At 36.2% G+C, this 22990-nt stretch overlaps 1 protein-coding gene across 3 annotated transcripts in view; it reads right to left on the reverse strand.

The window, feature by feature from the left end:
• Positions 1–22990, reverse strand: part of LOC124166355 (leukocyte tyrosine kinase receptor-like) — a 550686-nt gene that overhangs the window by 67276 nt on the left and 460420 nt on the right. For all 3 annotated transcript variants that reach the window (XM_046543833.1, XM_046543832.1, XM_046543834.1), the window contains exons 20-24: positions 16525–16615; positions 13885–14079; positions 10077–10267; positions 8939–9040; positions 7048–7273 (exon numbers count right to left, since the gene is read on the reverse strand). In XM_046543833.1, the coding sequence (XP_046399789.1) occupies positions 7048–7273; positions 8939–9040; positions 10077–10267; positions 13885–14079; positions 16525–16615 (805 nt within the window). The remainder of the gene's footprint in view (positions 1–7047; positions 7274–8938; positions 9041–10076; positions 10268–13884; positions 14080–16524; positions 16616–22990) is intronic.

Raw genomic sequence — 22990 nt, forward strand, 5'->3', positions numbered from 1 at the left:
CGGTAGATTCCACTAGTTGAATCTCGAAAAATGCAGACTACGCCACTAAGAACGAATTCTTAATACCTTAAATCCTCCCGATTCCAACTTTTATCGCTAGGTCTCACAGTTGTATCCAGGGTGAGGAGATTTTGGGGATTATTACATCATTGATAGAAAACATAATTTTTTAAAATCACTTTGATTTGAAACAACGTGCGCTTAGTCAAGACATTTTAAGGCTCAGAATGCCACCTCAAGATCATTTTAAGATTAATATTTTTGAAATGTACGCGGCGTCTCTATAAAATGGAGGGAAGGGAAAATCACTCAGACCATACAGTCGTGAACTCTGTACCTCGGAGATAATAAATCCTACCCACTACATACGGCTGTCCTAGCTCCCCCTAGACAAGTATTTCGTACCGCATTTGAAACACAATATTGCGTAAGGTATGCCATTGGTTTCTCCTTGCTATCGTTCGAATAAAAATAAGGCACCTCGAAGTAACATCTAAGCCCTTGGGTCAGAAGTATTCATTTTATCTCGTATACAGTTTCAGATTCATATTCCTTTCAACTTGATCCGTGACATAATTTTAATTAATTCCTGGCTATTTTATTACACCCCATTATTTGCTGTAAGTTCTCCGGTAACAAATAATAATCGCTCAATTTTTCTCCAACAGCCCTTTGCCCTCCTAACTTCTTCATAGTTAAAGGTATCACAATTTCGATACCCGTAATAATGGCTCGATGGAATTCTTATCTTAAGAATTTGTACGTTATTTTGACGGTAATAATCAAAATTTGGAGGCATAAATCGCGACTAGCCGAGACGCGTCGCAGCTTGGCCACACCATACAGACGTTCAAATCGCCGCCATCACGCAATGCGACGCCATCGGATGTTACATCAACTAAAAAGGTAAATATTTGGTTCCAAGAGTTTCATAATTCATTTGTTCAAAATATGCAACTGCCGCAAGGACAAAAATCAAGAGTGGCTGTTTTCTTCTAGGAATTCATTATTAAGGTAATAATGGACTTGAAGAATCGCTGACTTACGTAAATAATATGAACCAAACCAACTTTTTAGTAGTTCCGAGTATTATCCAGTATTATTCTCTACCTTCCACTGTTATTTAGAATGTTCACCCTTTCATTATCTCGCAAACAGTTATTTGTATCGAGTCCTGTCGTGCTCTTCTGCCTTTCTGAGTTTTTCCTTTACAATTTTCAGGATTATGAGTCTTCTAAAATGCATAATTTCTTCTTTTGGGGAATAAAGATAAATTATTATCGAATCATTTGTCCCCCATTACCAATAAAAATTCCTAAGTTAATATGCCATGAATTCGATTTTTAGCAGGAAAATTGTACGCCTTTACGACCTTTGCAATGCTTACTGTTTGATCAAAGGTGTTCCCGTCCTTCCTAATTGTCTTTCCGAAAAGGTAGCTCTGTCCATGGCAAACATTTCACCTTTCACATATTAATTGGTGGCCGCCCTCTTAGCTTCCACGGTCTGTGTTAACGATGCATGGCCGTCACTCCTTGCATGACTGATAGACGTAGCAGGTTTGTCGTCTATCATCTTAAATACGTCAAAGATGAGCGTGCCAAGTTAGGAACACCACCGAACACGAAAGAAAATTTAGATTTTGGCAACCTTCCCGTTTCTCATTCCACAAATAACCTCAACCACACATGACTTAGCGCCAATATCACTTTCCTTTATTTCAATAATATTCGTTTGCACGTACTTCGAACTTTTGACTAGCGAGCATTTTTATCAAATACCGTGTCAAAGGGGGAATTTTCCCCTCCCTAGTTTCCCGGGAGCTTGGAACCTTAGTTTTGTGCTCTTTGATTTTCAGACTGATGTATGTACAGTTTTTCTTTAGTAGGTAATGAGTTAGTGGATTTTTTTCCAAAAATATAGTCATTCAGTGTTCAATAGTTTGTAACTTGCTGTTCATGATTTCAGAATAAAATAAATTTTCATCGCTATCATTAAATTTCCTACAACTGCTTAATTTCTGTTATCTGTGGAAACCTGTTTAGTCCAGTAAAAGCTGAATTCAGCTGTTAGTGTGCTCTACGATTAGAAAATTCCCTCTGGCCAAGATAATTTAGTCCATGTAGTGCTCACATCTCCCTCCTATAATAATATTCTCAGTATGATATATTCCAGATACTAATAATGGAAAAAAATTAATAAAAAGTGAAAATAAGGTTCAAGCTTTCAAGACATTGGTGTAGAGGTTAATAAGCGAGCAAGGGGCAATGGTTAGAGATGACAACGAAAGAAGAGCTTGACACGACCGTCTGAAGAGGCAACATTTGATATAGATGAGCTAATGCTTGGAGTAAGGTAGAAGTGTAATTATATTATAAAAACCATTATACCTTAGATGAAGAAATCATCTAAGATATTCTCATTGGAGTCTCAGTAAAATTGTGCTGCAATTAGCATTACATCCAAACATTACAACATTATTAATAATCATTATGGCGTTATGATCTGTTATTGTAACCCCACTGCATTTAAATGGGTATTGTTTGGTTAGGTTTACAGTTAAGGTATTATAATAGAATCTCTTTTGCAAAATGAAAGAAAATTATGTAAAGTAACCTTTTATCGACCATGAGCGAAAAAAAAACAACAGAGCCAGGAATTATCCTTTAAGTTAAGGTATTATAATAGAATCTGTTTTGCAAAATGAAAGAAAATTATGTAAAGTAACCTTTTATCGACCATGAGCGAAAAAAAAACAACAGAGCCAGGAATTATCCTTCACTTTGTACCTGATTCCTCTCAGTAATGCTTAATAAATTTGTGTGAAACACTTCTATGGATCATTTCAATGAAGTTAGTTATATCCTTAACCCAGCATTAACAGATTGAATATAATGCACGCATGATAATGATGACTAATAAAAACCTATGATGCAAGGGGCAAGAAGGCTTCATCAGCTTTTTTTGTGGCGATAGACTGTTCTTCAAATGCTTTGGGTCCTGTCTTTTAAAATCTGAATATCTATGAGAAGTGAACATTGGTATTCATAAAAGATATTTCCATTTTATGTATGACAAGAAACTAAATGCATCCCATTGATTTCCTTTCTCCCACATGTAGAAATAAAAGCAATTGCGAATCGACAACTTTAATTGATGACTTTTTTCATAGCTGGGAAGGTGAAAAATGCATCTCGAAGCAGAGTAATGGTAGAATTTTATCCGTGCTTTCTTGAGTAAAATTACTTAAAATACTCGATGAATACCAGAATTGGCTTTTGGGTAATAACGTAAAGTTTTTCATGTTGCAGTGTTGGCATTGTTTAAATCAGAAGCACTATACACCTAAAAACAGTGTAGGAAAATTATGTCCCCAGGAGATTTCTAGTTGGTAATGTGTTGTGGTAATCACTGTGATAGGAAGTATTACTAACCAGTAATAATCTAGTTTGCTACAGCCACAAAGTTGATGCAAGAGGGCATATATTTTAAATTACATGGAGCCCCTGCAAGTAATTCAAATAAAAGGATAATGATTTGGATAGTTTAGCCATGTTTATAGTAAAATGCTTTTCCTAATGGTAAATGTATCTTATTATATAACCTAAAGACAGTATGAACTCATGGGGAGAAAGAAGTGACATTTCTTACATAATAAATATCTACTTGACAAGAATAGGGAATACAAGTGAGTTAAGGAAGCACACATACATGACCTTACCTTTGAGAAAAAATGTTACAATGACAAAAAACCTCTGAGAAATTGCATGCTGGTAATCTATAGAACGAGATAAGGCATCATAGTATATAACTGATGTTAGAGCTAGGAGATAGAAATTCATTGACAGTCTTAGTTGTAGAAAGGAGAGAAAAGTGACATTTCTTATGAAAGCATGCATCAGTAGAGAAACTTAAATGTTCACCCCAAAGGAACAAAATTAAATAATACTGAAATTATGAGTCATGATGCAGGACATCCTGCTAAATAGGCTTGAACACAATGTTGACTATGAATTTTATATGGAGGTTAGATTCTTTATTGGCATGAATGATGAAATTGTGTGTTCGCCTTTACTGCTGAATAATAATGGGTACAAATTTCAAGCATCATTTTTATTAATACCGATACCAGCTACAAATTTATTTTCATTTCAGTTAACCACTGTCTCTTCCAATTAGGTAACTGTGATAAGCGTTCAAAATTTATCAACTTACCTACATTATACTACACCAGCACAAACACTAAAATTATTTATCAATAGAAATTGAGCCTGCATCTATGGCATGGGGAGGATTCCTCTTAAAATGCGCTAGTGAGCTTTCTAGCAGGTATAAGCAGATTGGGAATATAAGATATGTGCAAATGTTGGAAAAAAATACGTCAAATACCACCAAAAGTATCATATTTATACCGTTGATAAATAGGGCAGGGCATGAGTTCAATTACAATAGCAAATTTTATTATTTTCATTATATTAAATTTTTATACCAATTAATGGTCATTACGAAACACTGACTTGCAATTTTCCACAAAAATAAAATTTAATTCGACTCGAGTTTCGATGTTACTACATCATTTTCAAGGTACAACTGAGAGAGGAGAAATGGGATGGAAGGTACTCAAGGAGGTGGCTGGAATGGGTAGAAGTGCAAGGCGTGGGGGGGGGGGGGGGATGGGAGAGTGGAAAAACCAGATGAGGTAAAAAGGTTGGAAATTAAAGGGTTTTTTCCAGGGTTAACAAACTTTGAACATAGTTGAAACCCTTTAAAATATATAGTATAATATATATATAAATAAATACCTTGAAAATGATGTAGTAACATCGAAACTGGAGTCGAATTAAATTTTATTTTTGTGGAAAATTGCAAGTCAGTGTTTCATTATGAATCAATTCCACTCCATCTCGCTTGATTCTTCGAATTTTAAAATGGTCATTAGGTTTGAGTAAGTCTTATAAGTTAGTAAATTTTTAGTTAATCAAGTGGATCATAAGGGACAAAATCAAGACGCCACTGGTTATAATGCCTTTGAAAAAAAATATGCGCAAAACAGACATATTCACTTAAAGTTGTTCAAGAAAGAGAGCTTGCAGCATATTGAAGTTCCTAAATGAAGAGAATGCAAATGTATTGGAGAAGAATGAAAACATGCATGAAATTCAGCGACAGTTTTTTTAAATTAAACCACTTTAATTAAATAAGGTGCTCCTAGAGATACAACGTTAACAGCTGAGGAGGTTCTGGGGAGGATGAATGGCACTAATAGAGGAAAAGCTAGGTAGGACTTGTGATAACACTTTTTATTTGTATGGATGTAGTTGAAGATATTTATCATGAAGTACCCAAGCATGATTGCAGACATTTTGAAGGCATACCTTAGGCAATGACTTTTGGTGATATTTGCAGAATTATTGATCATAGTATTAATTCAAGAAAATCAAAAGCATAAAAAAAATGAGCTCAGAGAACTCATCTAGTCTACTTCATGATGATACAATGAATTTAACATCTTTAAGTCATAACACCTACTAAGAGGATGTAATTGTGGTCCTTTAGGATCATGCTACCATAGATAATTTTTATCTTTCATCAAGAAAAATATGCATACCTAATTGTGACCCTTTTGGTGAAAGTCATATTTTCATGAAGCTAATAGAAAGTCTCAGCATGGCTGTACGTAGAGCTGTTTGAGGGATTCATAATTAGCTAATGATATATGCCGTAGCATTGTTTGTTAGGATTTTTAACCGTTTCAACATAGTCTGCAGGGTGGGCATATCAAAATTTCTTCTTGAGTCGCAATGGCATTTACGGCTGTGAGAAAAAAATAGCCTTTTTCCAGGAATTGTTCTGAAATTTTTAGTGGTACTTTTTATTCTTTACTAAGGAATTAATTGGCATTGAGTTATTTATAATAAAGGAAAATGAAACGTATGACTAAAAATGTGTTAATTTTAATTAGGCAAGTACTTACATTAATTCCATATTTCAAAATTGAATCAAAGCAAGCAGAGGCAGCCACAGATATGATGCAAACAAGTGCATCATCTGAAGTCAATATGTTCAAGTGAAGTGACCATATCTCAATAATTACCACTTTTTGCTGCAGTTTTACCTCTACAGGTACTAACGTAAAGGTATTGCCTACGATGTATGTAGAAACAAGTGTGAAGGTTTCTTGATACATTCGAAAAACATTCTTGATTCAAACTTGATGCACTTTATGACAAAATCGCAAAGGTATCATCGTGTGCAGGACTGACAACTCTATGCATTGAAAGACTTCTAAAACGTAGAGAAGTAGTTCTAGTTTATCATTTATGAATAATTTTTCCTTTGATCGAACCAGTTACTGTTGAAATAGATGATTTTTTTCTGGTGAAAATTAATGAGTCCTGCAGATATGTTATTCAAGTGTTCAACTTTTTATTATTATTACTGATGTGGATACCTGAATAATAGCTCTCTTACTAGTTAATGCTTCAGTTTCCATGCATTGAAACCACATCTGCTCTCAGTTGGGTATAGGGTCTGTTTCTCCCTAGGCTTATATAATGGTGCTGGCTCTGATGATGGGAAGGGAGAAATTGGATTTTTTAAGTGATGAATTATCTAGGAAATTCTTTGAAGCACTAACCTTGATTGAATATTGTATTAGATATTTTACTCAATTACATATTTTATACTAAATTTTGATGTAATGTCCGGTGGACAGTAAAACATTTTAATGACAAGTAAAATTTAGAAAAAAAATACAGGTAAAATAGGAGGAGACAGAACTTGGGCATGAAAAAACAATTTATTATTCAGAGCAATTGTAGTTTTTACATGGTCTGCAATGCCTGACCCCTAGGTATTAAGCAATACAACTGCTGCTCAAATGTACCACTCCATCTATGTACTACCCCATGAACCATCTCATGAGAGTTAAGTATGGGGTTTAATACATTTAGAAAGTAAGGAGTCACTTCCTAGCACACTTCAGAGGGAAATAAGAGAAACATTTGAAACCAGTTAAGTATGTATGTATCATTATCAAGCACTTACTTGCATGCAGTAGCCAAGCCTCTCTAGTAAAGTTGAGAATGATGGCCGGTGGTCTGGTCTCGGATGCCAGCATTGGGTCATTATGCCGTAGACAGGAGAGGGGCAGTGGGCTGGAGGCTCTAACCGCCCGCCAGACGTGACCAGTTGCATCACCTCTTGGTTGCTTCGCCCAGTGTAAGGCATGTATCCTAATGACATAACCTCCCACAACAGAACACCAAATGACCTGGAGCAATGACATTTGTAAAACCAAGCAGAGAAAGAAGTTGTATTATCAGAGAATCCAAACAGAAAAATTTTATCAATCACACTTGGTGTATTGGTTCCGTTAATGTTTGGCACACTTATGGTATTACCTAATTAAAACCATAAAGTCGTTATACCTTTGGTTCCATAATACCATTACACTGAGGGGATGAATGTGTTTTATTTTGGTATTATTTTTTCTGAATGGCGTTAAATTAAGTAGGCTAGCACCGCATAGTCGTGCTGGTAACAGCATGCATCTTATCAGCAAATTATTCTTGATTTCCACTTCTCGTGCTATAATTGATTCAATATATTCAGACTATTATTGAGCTTCCCTTTAATTTTTGCTTCCCTTTGTGTAATTGAGATTGTAGTTAATTATTTCAAAGTAAATTCTTCTAACGAAATCTGGAAAACCAAAGAGCTTTCACAGAGCAGTTTTTGAAATAAATACCCTGTGGTATGCATAATTTGAGCTTCACTGTATAAATATGCCAGAAATTGCATTTAGTATAAGTATTAACATTTTCAAGACAAAAATAAATCATTCGATTGATATGAGAGTTTGAGTGGGCAATATTGAAATGGAAATAACTATTATTATCTGGCCGAATAAATACATATTTTTGTAATAAGTATAATATTGAAAAATGCCAGAAGAAATGAATTATAAATTTTAGAATCTCCATTAAATGTGAACTCACAGAGTAGATAATATCAAAATAAAGTAAATACAAGATTTAGAGTGTCATGTAATACATACACAATTGCCTAGCTGAAAAATATGATTCATTCTTTTCGTAGTAGAAATGTATGAGATAATCAAGCAGTGTAAATAAGTATGCTAATGAGCTTTCAGATGATGAATTGAATTGAAGGTATAAAATGCCATCTGTATTAGATATTCCTAGACATAGGTATGAAATAGGTTCAGTTACAGATGTCTTTACAAATGGAGGTAAATATTGATACCTATGTATTTACAAGAGCAGATTCAGGATTTTGTTCTGGGGGGGGGGGGGGGGGGCACAAGGTCCTGACAGGACAACAGTCTCCTCATATTAAAGCTTAAAAACAACATACAGTAAGTACCCTGCGTAATATTCTCTTTATTTTAATATGAAAGTTTTTAATATGCAATTAAATGATTGAGGCTCCGTTATATGCAAGACAAAGTGAATGTAATGATAGCTATATTAAAAATCTTGTCTACATTTTAAGCATCTGTGGGGATTCGTGACCCCCATAATCTGCATATGCCCATTAAAAAAAATATGATTTAGTCGTGGGTACTCAAATATCTATTTTATTGTATGAGTTGCTCCTTGGATAGCCAATTGTTTCAGGAAAACTATGGTTTTTCTCTTCTCAATAATAAACCTAAATAATCAATCCACTTGAGTGAGAACAAGAAAATTATCCAAAACGAATGGCTGCCTGGTATAAAAATATGTGCAGCAATATGATATAGGTAACTCTAAAAATTATTTGTAATTGTGAAAGGCTGAAAAAAGAGCCATTTAATGATAGCCTTATTTGACATTGACAACAAGGGATGACCCGCCAGAAATAAAGAGCCAATTAGCATCATTCAATTGCATCAACCACAACAGAAAAATATAGACAAGAAGGTATCACTCACCAAACATCTGTTTTAGAAGTGAAGATCCCATCTAGGAATGCTTCTGGAGGCATCCACTTCACTGGTAGCATCGCTTTTCCTCCTTTTCTATAATAATCCGCTCTGAAACATTAATTCATCAGGCTAAAGTTAAGTTGATGGCTAAAAACATTTTAATACAATGCCAAGTTGAAGAAGACTTGTTATTTGTTCAAGTGAACCATGCCTTTTCTTTTAACTAAAATATACAAAAAGTTTGACCACTTTTCAGTGGCCAATAAATCAGTTGGGGATATTCCGGCTCATAAGCCCCAAAAGTCAATATGCAGACCACCAGTTTACAGTCTTTTTTAGAACCAATTTGGAAAATTATTAGGGAATTCATAATAGCATAATGGTAGGGCTTGTTTACAGGAAAATATTAGGGGTGACTAGACAACAAGTATGTTAAAGAGGAGACCAATGTATCCTTAAACTAGCAAAATTTAGAAAAACATCCTATGAGAATGCTAATTAGAAAAGGATAAGAGGATGAAAGGAAACAAAAGGCTGGAAGAATGAAATAAGGAGGACTCAAATGAGTCATATATGACAAATTATACAGGATCAAAAGAGAAGGCACATGTAAATGAAGTAAAAAGATTAGCTTATAGGAAGGAGAGTCAAGTGGGGAGCTGTGTCAAATGAATATGGATCCTAGGACTGATGACTTATGTTGATCAATCAGAGCTTCAACCATTTGGTGCACAATAAAGACTTGCTTGAAAAGTAAACTTTGTAATTAATTATTGAAAATATGCATATCATGATATGGGTGGGCTCTGTGACTGGAAAAAATCCTATGCAACATTATAAAATCGTATGGTCAATCAAATGCTCCCTGAATTTTGTTCAAATACCTGCTATTTATAGTTATTATGTTTTTTCATGAGGGAAATATTTTTATTATATTAGAAATACATGAAATATTTTTCTCTTTTTTAATACGAGGTATAAGATTTATTAATAAGTGGGTGTCTGAAAAGATTTGATGATGGAGAGACATGTTATGGAATTCAAAGGAGAAATAAGTTTAGAGATATTAAAAAAAAATATAGTGTGTAGAAATCCTCTGAAAATATATGTATTTACGCCATTCAAATGGGAAACATGCAGTCACCTGTAAATGTCTCTTGCCATCCCAAAATCAGCAATCTTAACTACTCTTCCAGGCCCTTTTGTAGTCAACAGGCAGTTGCGTGCTGCTATGTCACGATGGATAAAGTGATTCTCTTCCATATACTTACAGCCTTTGGCAACATCCAAAGAGCAGTTCAGAAGGTCTTTCATTGTTAATGGTGATGGTCGATCCTGAAAAAAAGAGATTTTTATGTACTTCAGCTGGCTGTGGATCCTTGAATTTCACCTAAATACAGTGCATGTATGGACCCATTGGTTTGATGTGGTTCTAATTGATGTTAATGCCTAAGATGAGGTGATGTGGTGATACTTGTACTTGAAGAATAGCTCAATGGACACTCTAAATTCCCTTCATTCTGACAGAAAAAAAGGAACAAGTTAAAAAAAAATTTGACTCCATTGTGTCACAAATGAAATGGCAGTAAGATTGTACATGTTAAAACCCACTTTCTTAGATATAAATTACATATTTGCAACGAGGAACTTGGTAAAACCAAGAGAACAAGATGCTGCCTTGTATGACAAAGAATGTGCACTCACAGTGGAAGCCAGATAAGTATGCATTTAGGTAAATTAAAAATCTATGTCCTAGCATCTTGAATCTTGATGGTTTTAAGTAGCTGGTATCTCACAGTATCAATGAGTTAAATTAACATGCAATGGCAATACTTTGTGGAATTTACAAACGTTAAACATGGCAAATGATAAAAACTTTGTATATTCCACAAAGGTATTTATATTCCTCCAATTGATTTTTTTGACTAAGTATCATTTCCAAAGGGAAGCCTGGTGAAAAAATATTATGCAGAAGTATAAGCTTATGTATGCTTCCATTAGAGGTCGGGAAGGGCTCAAGCCGAGAGGCAGGGAGAGTTTAGGATATGACCAGCCTCCTTAATCCTATCATAAACTCTCCCTCCCTCATAGTGTGAGTCCTTCCCCTTCATAGAAATTTATAAAATTTTCTGAGGAATAAACTATTAAGGATAATCACGGCATTTGATGAAGTCTAACATAGAATTAAGAGGGTCAACTAAAACAGAGCTACAAGAGCATTGGCATGATCAAAATGGCTAATGATGCTAAACCAGTATCTTGCTCCATCGAATGTTGAAATCATAACTATAAGCAACAAGGCACTTAGTCAGTTGCCTGTGAGAATTTTTATAAAAAAAATGGTTCTAAATCAATTTTATTTTGAAGTGATTCAGTAATTTCATTGTATGAAACTACACAATTTATCTACAAAATTAACTATCCAAAATCATACACATGGTCAATGATGCAATATGCAATTTGTCTCCCCTTTTCTCCTTAAATAAATTACATACAAAGTTCATTGCTGTATTCTCTGCCACACCACTGATACCTTGAGCCTATACATAGAGCCTATCTGATTGAGAAACTGCATAAATGTAGGCAGGAGGGGTAAGAAGCTGAGAAGCGAGGTTTTTTATGATCTGTTCGACCAGGTTGTAATTGAAAATTGTCAACAAATTAATTTTTTGAGCTCATGGAAAAAGGAGTTTTCACCTACAATTATGTATACAAAACATCTGCAGGGATGTAGTCATCGTGATTTTAAGCCATCCATTCTTCATTTAGAAAATGAGGGAGTACTATTGGATTTCTTGTATGTTTCTAATTGTCATTATTCCTAACTAAAAATATATCTTAAATGACCAGGTTCTTGCCGGTTTGTTCACTGATGTCTATTACACTTCCTCAAAGAAATTATTGTGATCAACCCACCATTCCTTTTCCCTCAGCCCAACCTTTCTGACCTCGTTTGCCATTTACCTTATTTTATTTTGGTGTTTGTTTGAAGTTGACTATAATCAAAACAGCACTTGCATGGTTTGCATCATTTACAGAACCCTCAATGCCTATCCTTCTACACTCCATGTCCCTACCCCATAATTTTTCTTTCCTAACCCTAACTGAGACATGTATACAACAATACTCTGCTGATATTTGTCTCCTTGAAAATGGGGTTTTCTACCATCATCATGGCAGAAAAAATCCAACAGGTAAAGCCAGAGTCACTTCTTTTTAATTTTAATACGGATGTTTCAAAAAAGTTTGTAACAAGCATTCCACGGTGATGCAATACAGCCAATAAAATTACCAGGATTGGTAATAAAGCACCGAAGGGTGGGGTAATGGGAGTAAAATATCCTGGACAAGATGCCCAAAGGGATTTTAGGAAGGGTATATTATCAGGTAAAGTATGCTACATAGGAGATGAAAGATTTCAACAAAACCCATTCATGAGGAAGGATATCTACTCCCTTCACGCCTCTACACAGTTCTAACATATTTCTGGCGTTGGCTGTACTACAATGTAACATGTTCAGTAGGCATTTTATGTTAGAACTAATTACTGTCCTTGAATATATTAAAGCTCAGAATACATGATAATTATCGAATTTTGTACGAACATGCAGGAGTCAGTCAGATATATATATAAAAAAAAAAAGATTTTCATCTCAATAATCATTTCAGAAACTAAATTTCTCCCATTGGTAAAATTATAAAGATTATGTAATTATTTTGGCACCCAGAAACAACATACCTCTACTGAAGCCATTGCAATGGTTCGTTTCACCTCATCTGATTACAAAGTGCATAGTTGATCAGATAGCTCAAACCTTGTGATTTAAGAAAATCTTGAGCATCTTTTGAACTATAGCATTTTGCATACTTAAATAGTTATTGTTTGGTATTGTGTCCAAAGATAAAGTATTATTCATTCCTCTCTCTGTGACAGTTATTATTTTTATTTCTTCTTCCATACCAGTCACCATTACCCTTAGATAATTGTTACGACAAAAGATTCCACCCATTCTAACATACCAGGTGTCCACCAACTGTAGTGAATACAGTGCTAACAATCAATGAGGATGGTAGAAAGTTAAGGGTTGAGTGGAATTGCAGGGACTGGTTAAGGCACTATTAGACTCATAATTCAGAGAGCAGTTCTTTGAAATCAGCTCTCAACTGTATGCGTACTGAGTGGTGGCTGGCATACAAGATCAGCAATGTGCTGCCCTCCCATAACTACCTTCCTCCACAATGAAAAATGAGGTAATGTAGCATAACTATGTAATAATGTAGTATATAACCAAAGAGCAAAGGTGGTAAACAAAAAATGGTGAACTAATTTTGTGGCCACTTACCCAATCACTATCCAAAACTTTTTTTTGCTACATTTGTCCTTGAAAGTACTTTATTTTATTCAAAGAAGCACTCAAGGCTACAGACTTATGCACAGTACAAGTACCTATGGCAGTACAAAACTCTTTGTCCCACCAGAAGTGTAGCAAGCACTGTCAGCCTGTGTGGCTATAATTAACACATTGTCTCCGCTGGGTCCACGTTTCCTACCAGATGAGGAGAATCCTTGCAAATTCTTAATGACAGTGAATTCACCAGCTCATGCCCCGGTGAGCAACTTCCTATCCCTCATTCAGAGGGAAATTCTAAAGACTTGATACATGCACATTAGAACAGTGCGGAAAAATCTCTGCTTGTTTTCAGAAAGGATCCTACGCATCTCATTTTACAATATTAAATGTGTTGCAGCTCTTCTGCACACAAACAACAGCCTCCACTGCATACAGAATGAGAAATGTTTACTCAACTCTGCCCTATTTTTGCATATGGTTGGTTGCCATTTAATTAGAATTTGAAGGTCTATGTAACACCATACTGTAGTGTATGACAGAGAACATTTTGGGGGTAAAGGCAAATTGCAAGTAATTACATCAAACCCTGCCCATACTCACAGGCTTCGGCCTGGACTCCCTAAGGAATGTTTTGAGGTCTCCTCCAGCAAGTAACTCCAATACGATGAACCTGGGATGCTTGTCAAAGCAAACCCCGATGAAGTGGACAATGTTGTGGTGGTTGAACTTGCTCATGATGAGGGCCTCCATGAGAAAGTCCATTTCAGCTTGGCCAGATGATCTCTCGGGAAGGGTCTGAAAAAATGAAAACTTCCTGAATCAAACTGCATTATGATTATCCACCAACCTTTTCTCATCATGTGCTAGCCTTTTTTTGGAAGACTTATTTGAGAAATACCAAAGTTCCTTTGACGAATTTGTAGGCACGCACAATTATTTTTAGCCAAATAAGGAAAGTGAAGGGGTTTATTATTTTTATTTACTCCTTCTGAAAGATAGATGCAATCATTAAGAGAAGATGAGGTACGAGTAAGAGTTTTTTTAACAAGTTGATACATCAGTTCACCATGTATAGGGTGGGAATGCCTACATGCATATTGGCTTAGAAAGAATATACAATTTAAAAGGGATGGGAAAATGATGATTTCTCGGAAGCTTATCAAAATGCATGTGTAATAAACACTGTTAGGTACAACATAAACTAGCACCAGTGTCAGATCTAGAGAGGGGCTAAGGGGGCTATAGCCACTCCTGGGGGATCCATTTTACACTAGATAAAATGGTAATTTTGTTCAGTTGTCAGGAGAAAAAGCCCCAAAAACCCAAAAGTTTATGGATAACTCCGTGCACCATGACACCGATATGATTATACTGCACACCGATATGATTATACTGCTACTGAACACCTGTAATTTTTGTAACCTCCCGGACCCCTACTACTGCTTGGAGGTTACCCCCCAAACACCCACTTCTCCCTATCTTGGATCCACTGCTGACTATCTCAAATGCTAAGGGGTGGATCTACAATACACTTGAAGGGGACTGCAAGCTGGAAGTTATGATGGCAGGAGGAATGGTGGATTTAGGATGCCCTGCTGGAGTAGTAACGAAATATCATTTGATTTTTTCATGGGTTGTCCCTCTAAAAGTTGCCAATAGGTAAAAAAATAAGATTGGCAAAGTTTGCGCTCAACATGATCATGCAAATTTGCACCTCATCAAAGATAAGGTTTGGAAAAAATTATATGTTAAGCAAAACTCTCAGTTGTTCCTCTGAAAAATGAGAACCAGAAATGGTAGAAACTTAGCTATCATTTTATTAAATATAAAATTAACAAATACTTAAGTTTTATGCAGGGGATATATTTGTTATAAGTGATATATTGGGCAGTACTTATTTAGGAGATTTTTTAATGCCTGCAATGATGCATGCTCTCAGGATAACTTAAATGCTCCGATCTCAAAATTCATGGTAGAACAAAGAAAAAACAAAGTATGTACTGTGAAGCTTGTTTGTCTTGATAATGACGCTAAGCCATTGAAATTGGTAGAGACTATTCAATTACTTGTGGATCAATACTTTGTTTTTACTTTTCTCTATCATGAATATTATTTCATTCCACCAGGTAGGTAATGCCGAAATCAGTTGATTTGATCTCAGTATTCGTTTACAACTACTCTCTGATTTTTATTCATTTTTATCATTGTTTAGGGTAAATTTATGGAGGGAATTTCCATTAAGTATTAGGAAGATGGTGGGATTGGAGTCCTGAGGGGGTGCGCAGGGCTGTGGCCTAACCCAAAAGCCCTAAAGCTGGGTTTCTCCTGCTTTTTTCAGGATGGCACTACAGCAAGCTACCTATGCCTAAAAATATAAAATATATCCTCCCTCTTATGGAAAAATGAGAATCTTGAAAGACTAGTGATAGTTTAAATACTTAATTCCTTATTTTAAAATATATAATTGAACAAGTGAGCAATGAGGAAATCCTAAGAAGAAAGAGAAGTACATATGTATATATTATGAAAACCATATGAAATATGTAACATGATTTAACGAGCCATATCTTGAGTCATGATGAAGACGTGACTTGAGGGATGAGTTAAAGGTAAGAATGGCAAAGAGAGGGCTCATAAAATAAATGCATAAATATGTAAGGCAGTGAAAGGCATGAAAGAGAAGAACCACATAAGTGTGAAAGCATTGGCTTATGAACTGAATGGTAAGCTGCGAGGATCCAGGATTTTCCTCTTGGGGGGGGGGGGGGGGGGGGTCTGACTGTCAAACATAATATAATAGTCAACATAACATAAAAGTTATGTACACATTTACAACTTATGTTATTTACAACAAGTTATGTACACATTAATATGTACACATTTATAACTTTTATATTAAAATATAAAATTTATTCATATTTGTATTAAAATCTTGTCTATTTTTTCAGTGTCTGGTGGGGGTGGGGGGGGGAACACGTGCTGAGGTCCCCCCCCCCCGTATGGTGAGCTATGTCAAACCAACTATCACACAACACAACTATTGGAGTTATTCTATTCATCTGCATTAATAACAGATATGTAACTACTTGCAAATTACTAATTACAGTTGTGTAGTGTATCAAATTTTAAACTTTTATGCCCCTCCTTGATAGTCAACAAAAAACAATCAATATTCACTATAAATTACACAAAAAGGTCTCAATAGATTTGGAATTATCTTAAATTTGGGAAATTGCATACCTTGACAGCAACTGGCATTTCCACGGCATCACCAGCTCTGTTTCGGAACAGCCCTTGGTACACTTCTCCAAAGGCTCCTTGCCCCAAAGCTCTGAAAATAAACAAATATTTAAGATGTGTTAAGAATATTTTTCTCATCAAATTGTAAAAAATGAATCAGTGTTTAAACTTGGGACAATCCAAAATTAAATTATTTCCTCCACAAAAAAATTAACTCAAAGGTAGGAAAAGTGAACTTTAAAGATGTTATTTGAAATTTGTGGATCTGCTTCAAAATTAAAGGAGATAATGTGAGGCAGCTTACATAGCTGGAGCCTAAAAAGGGATTGAGTAGGTATGATATGAAAAGGCTTGCGAGTATGTCTTCCACTCCATGTGCCTTGGTTCAATCCTGGCAGCGGCACAGGCTTTTCGGAGACTTCCTAACTTTAGTACTTTGTGGAGGACTTTTCAAGCTCAGCACTTGTCCATGGAAGTGGCGGATACATATAGGGGGCACAGAGGCACGTGCCCCCCCTTGCGGGGCTGCCAGCATTGCCAAACATTGCAGAATCGCAATTGTAACTTTTTTATATCATGAGATAGCATTGTCTAGTATATGCGTAAAATCAGTTTAAATAAAACAATCTTAAACATAGTACATAACTTGATTATTTTTCATTACGATAAAAGTATAGGTAGCTCAAAATATCTTTTATGCCCCCCCCCTTCTTGAGTTTTTTCTGTATCTGTTACTGATCCATTGAATGGGACATTATAGCATGCAGGAGCACAGCTAGGAAATAAAGCTGGAGGGGGGTGAGGGAGTTTAGGTGCAACTAATACCGGGGAGTGTGGGGGTATGGCATACCCACCAGGATAAGCGGTAGGTGTGAAATTAATAAATTGCGGAATTTTAAGATAAATGGTTCAAAATAGTGAGCTTCACGGCTTTCTGAGGGATATATTATTAATCCTTACACTATTCTATTAGTATTATCAATCCAATGAATTAAAATGGACTAAACTTAAAAATTTCTCTGAGCTCTGGGGGGGCTTTATCCCCCAAAACCACCCCCTATCTGCGCTACTGATACCATGATCCCCGTAGCACCTTTTGCAACAAGGCAACAAGCAGGCTAATACTGAGGTTTCTTGCCACCTTTTCTTCCCTGTGGCAAAAATGGTATAAGCTGTCAATCACCTCCTTCAGCCACATAGCTACCAAGCCACAGCTAGAGTCTTACGTCAAACCAATCTTCAGATCGATACCCATGGACTGAAATGAATATAACACCACTTTTTTGGGACAGCCGCGAAAAACATTATTATTTCTTTCTAGCACTCTCAAATATAACTGCAAACGTAAATCTGCCACAAAAAAAATCTCTGCCTTATTAACGAGCTTACCACCGCTAATAAATGCCATCAGATTTAATTAAGAAGGTGATAGAACCAGTATACAGCGAGGGGGGGGGGTTTGGGGGGATAAACCCCCCCACAGCTGAGAGAATTTTGAACTTTAATCCATTTTACTTAATTGGATTATTATTACTTATGGAATAGTGTTAGGATTAATCAAATATTCCTCAGAAAGCCGTAAAACTCACGATTTTGAACTATTAATCTTAATTTTTTTTCTGGAGGGTCCCCGCAACTCCCGCTAACCTGACAGGTATGCAATACCCCCACACTCCTAAGTATTAGTTGCGCCTAAAACCCACCCCGGCCTTAATTCTTAGCTGCGCCCCTAGACACAACTATCTTGTCGTGACGCCTGAAGTGTGGGCAAACAGAGCCAGGTGCAGAGGATTCCTGCCTATGGGCAGTGGCGCAGCGAGGGGGGTATTGGGGGATAAAACCTCCCCCTCCATAGCTCAGAGAAATTTTTAAGTTTAATCAATTTTACTTAATTGGATTGATATTACTAATAGAAGAGTGTACGGATCAATAAAATATCCCTCAGAAAACCGTAAAACTCACCATTTTGAACCATTTATCCTAAAATTCCGTAAAATTCTCGCACCTACCGCTTATCCTGGTGGGTATTCCATACCCCCACACACCCCGGTATTAGTTACATCTAAACCTCCCCTAGCCTTAATTCCTAGCTGCGCCCCTGTCTCTGGGGACTCTCTCTCTCTCGGCTTTAAGTAATAAATAAATCGCTAATGAAGTGATGCTAACCACTAAATCAATCCAAAGCACGTGCGGTTTTGGCGATGAAATACTTCTCTTTCACCGGAAACAGTGCGGCTGCAGTGGAACACAACACGGAGAATACACGCGCAAATTTCGAATCGAAAAAAAACACAATTCCAACGAGCAAAGAGGACATTTTTTCGAATGACATCGTTTCACTGACCAATCTTTCCAATGACACGAACGCACAAATAAGAGCTGCCCCTTTTTTCCTCACGTTCTCATGCATGCGTATTCACGGCTTTTGACAACCAAGTACTTTGAAAAGCAATCGCTAGAGGCGTGATAGTGCCGCGTGCAGTCCTCAAACAAAAACAAAATAGCCGTCACTCCAAGAATAATTATCAATTCCACTCGCTGGAGTTGGTGCATTTGACAAGTGCGTTAATAGGTCGCGCGGTCATTCAACACTCAGGCGTTCGATTTTTATCATATATAAATGCTAATCATTAGCCAACAAGATGGATTCCATTGACGCATTTGTTTCGACATGAAAAAATTATAACGAAAGAGACAGCGAAATTCGTGCACAGGAACGGTTGAGTCGTTCTTGCCAAAGTCATTATCATTTGTCCAAATTTCAGTTATAAAACAGAACTGGATTTGAAAGCGCAAAATATTATATTTAAAAAGGCATTCGGATATTCAACGAATTTTCTGTATTAAGTACATTTCTCTTGCATAAGTTCTGGAATGAAATGCATTATTAGTGTGTATGGTGAGACAAACGACATGTTTTGCGTAAATTAAAGAGCTATCTATGTATTCATAGGCGGATTTAGGGAGGGGGGCAGGGGCACGTGCCCTACTCGACGGTTAAAAATAGACATAATTTTTTATAAGGTTATCATTATGTTCGATTTGTTTTGTGTTTTACGGAGCCTAAATCATTTTATTCCATTTCAATGACTTCAAATGCAAAGAAAGAATATTTCGTACAGTAATTGTTTTATCTTGTTTTTAATCTCAAGTATGAGAAGATCTTTTGCCGGTCACACCCTTGTGCCCCCCCAGAAAAAATCCTGGATCCGCCCCTGTATGTACCGCCTCTGTATGTAGAGAAGGAAAACGTTCATGGGAAATTTCTCATCAAATTTCTAAATCAGATAGGATCCTTATCACCTTTCATTAAAAAATCTCCACAGAAAATCGAGGCCCTTTTTACCCAGCAAAAAATATCGTTACGAAGTAAGTTACCTGGAATTTATAAGTAAAATAATATATCGAAGTAGGAAAAGGGAATGGAAATATATTTCTCATGAGTTTGTTTTGGATAGCCCCAGTCAACGCGACCGCGCCCCAAAAACTATCCCTGCCCAGAAGATACTAATTCATTGACAGCTTTCCCATTCACTTCGTCGTTTCTTCTTTCAAAATTTTCACTTTATGACGCATTGACAGGCATAAACTATGTATTATTTCACTATTTTTCATTTCAAACCTAAATAAATAAATTAAATATATTCCACATTTTATGATTTTCAATTTGTCATCTATTTCATATAGTAAAGCAACAAACTACTTGAACAATCTGAAATACAAAATATATCGCAGTTGTAACACCTTTAAATATTTTTAAAAATTTATGTCCATGCTATTGGAAAGTATTTACTGGTCTTCAAACTTGTAAAGTATGCATGTAGTTGTCATTGTGATTTCAACTATTCATAATTTATGTTTTATAATATTTACCTCAGGTCTGTTTGAAATTGCATACCATATTTGTTGGAGTAAATGATTTATTGTTATTCATGTTCTACCCTAAATGTTGTGATGAGTATGTGTGTACACTATGTATACTTAGGTTTTCTTGCTGTGATTGATTAACTTCAAGATTTTATTTTTATGTCCTGATTTGTTAGTTGTGCTGTATTCAATTTGGAATTATATATTTGGTAAAAGGTTATTTTATGAGCTCTTTGTATGCTGTAGCCATTTTGTGTTCCTAATGGACAATTGTCCAAGGACAATAAATATTATTATTACTATAGCATCGGATGAGACAATTCACGTTAGACATATTTACTGCACGTGTTCCCTCGTCTTCCTTGAACAATGAGGTTGATCGCTGCTTCAGGATATCGCAAGAAGGGAGCAAATATGATACAAGGCTGAGGGTGAAGTTAAAGAAAGGAAGGGAGGCACACAAAGGATCTATGGATGATTGATGACGCCCAAGATGAGATGGCGAACTCTGTGAGTAAAGGGAGGATAGGAAATTTGCGAGGTAAAGTGAAATATGAGGGAGAACGAGAATTATGGGCTGGGAGGGTTGGATGAAACGTCTAACCGCGCGGTTTCTTACGCGTCATCCGATAAAATCACGTCTATGCACAAACATCTATCTATCACATTAACTTTTTTTTACAATAAAATCAGTCCCAAAAATGAAATTTATTGCTATATCATTCACTGATACCGTGAATAATCTATTGGAAAGGATCCAATATTTCTTTGGCCACTAATTTCTCGCAAAAATTCACTTACGGAATGGAGATTTTCGCCGAAAAGCCAGAAATCTTTACATCTTTAAAAAACCATACACAGGTTTTCGTGATCATTACGCTGTGAATGAAAATAAAATTTTGACTAACTACCTACCTAACCTTAATTCACGCAAAGGTTTTAGTTTCAATACTCGTTGGATTTCAATGTGTGGCGAAGGCTGAAGTATGGCTGTACAATTATTTTATCTGTGGCTTACTGTTTACCATTAGTTTAGGAAAAGAAGGTTTGCTTTTGTAGGTACATGTTTTGATTGCATCTTCACGCCTGGTTGTTACGGCTAATTTCCAATATTGAGATGGAAGAAAAATGGATATTGTAACGTTAGATATTTAATTATTGATGTTGTTCGGGAGTTGTTGATAGGAGGAGAGGGGATAGTTGAAGAGAGACGAAAAAAATGGAAAGTTGCTCGAAGTATAGAGGCAAAAGAAACTGTAAATTTAAGAAAATACAGAGAAATCGGAGCGTAACAAATGTCTGATGCTGTAATATATTAAAAACACAGCATAAAAAGGAAGCAAAGCGAATTGAAACATAGAGCAAAATAATTAATTCAACATATTTTCCTTTTTCCGCGCAGTGGCAAAAAATTTCAACCAACAGCTTGAGTGTTTATAAATGAAGAAATTGCAAGATATTGGGCCTAAAAAAATGCAATGTTTTTCTTGTGGGAATGAAAATTTTAACATGAATGGGGTAAAAACAACCCAAAAATAATTTTTTTCACAAAATCCTTTCTCGGTGGGCCTCAACGTGACAAATGGAATATATCCTGAACATTTCGTTGCTTCATCCATAGCAGTTTCGGCTGCGTGTTGATGAGCGAATGAATGAGTCAGTTTGGACAAGCTGCTTTACGTAAGAGAACACGATGAAGATGCTGCATGACCCACATTCCAAATTGACATGAACACGCTAAACATTTCCTCGGGGGAGGCTGCGTGTTTAATAGCTGAAGAAGAAGATGGAGAAATGGCGTCGTATGGAAAGACTTGAGGGCGATGAGTCTGTCCGGGAGATGCTATCCTTGGGATTAGCAGCCAAATGAGCACAAATCGATGTCGGAGGGATGAGTGGCTAGGGTGGTGGGAAGGTTGGAAAGGACGACACAGAAAAAGGGTTTTTGGTGGGGGAGAGGAGAACCCTGGAAGGGATACGATTTACATCAGACGCGAGTAATTAATCCTTGGAGCGGTTGGAGGAATGGCAAGAGGGGAGGTGGGAAAAAGATGAACTCCTCAACTTCTTTTTCACTCGATCATACATTGTAATCATAGGGGGGGGGGAGGAATGATTAGGGGGAGGGAGCACATGCCTCCCCCAGACGCTTAAAAAATAGACATAATTTTTGATACGTTATCATTACATTCGTTTTGTTTTGTGCATACGGAGCCTCAATTATTTAATTTAATGTCAATAAATTTCACATTAAAATAAAGAGAATATTTCGAACAGTTCATCCTTGCTTTTAAACTCGGGTAAGAGAAGATCGTTTGTCAGACCCCTTGTGACCACCCCTGATAAAATCCTAGATCCGCCCCTGATTGTAACGATAGCAAAACCTACCGTGTACCATGACGTCACCATGTATTTTAAACAAAAAGTACATTTCATAAATTACTTGCCATCATCGAAAAAGAAATTCTTAATGAGAATATTGTCTAAAGAATCGCTTCTTCAATCTGCTTCCTAACTTGAATTTACAAAAAAAACTTTAGTCTTCAATGCTTGTTGAATTTCAGCCTATGGTGAAGGCTGAAATATGGGTTTACAGCTA

The sequence above is a fragment of the Ischnura elegans genome, chromosome 10 (assembly GCF_921293095.1).
Source record: "Ischnura elegans chromosome 10, ioIscEleg1.1, whole genome shotgun sequence".
In the NCBI taxonomy this organism is placed as follows: Eukaryota; Metazoa; Arthropoda; class Insecta; order Odonata; family Coenagrionidae; genus Ischnura; species Ischnura elegans.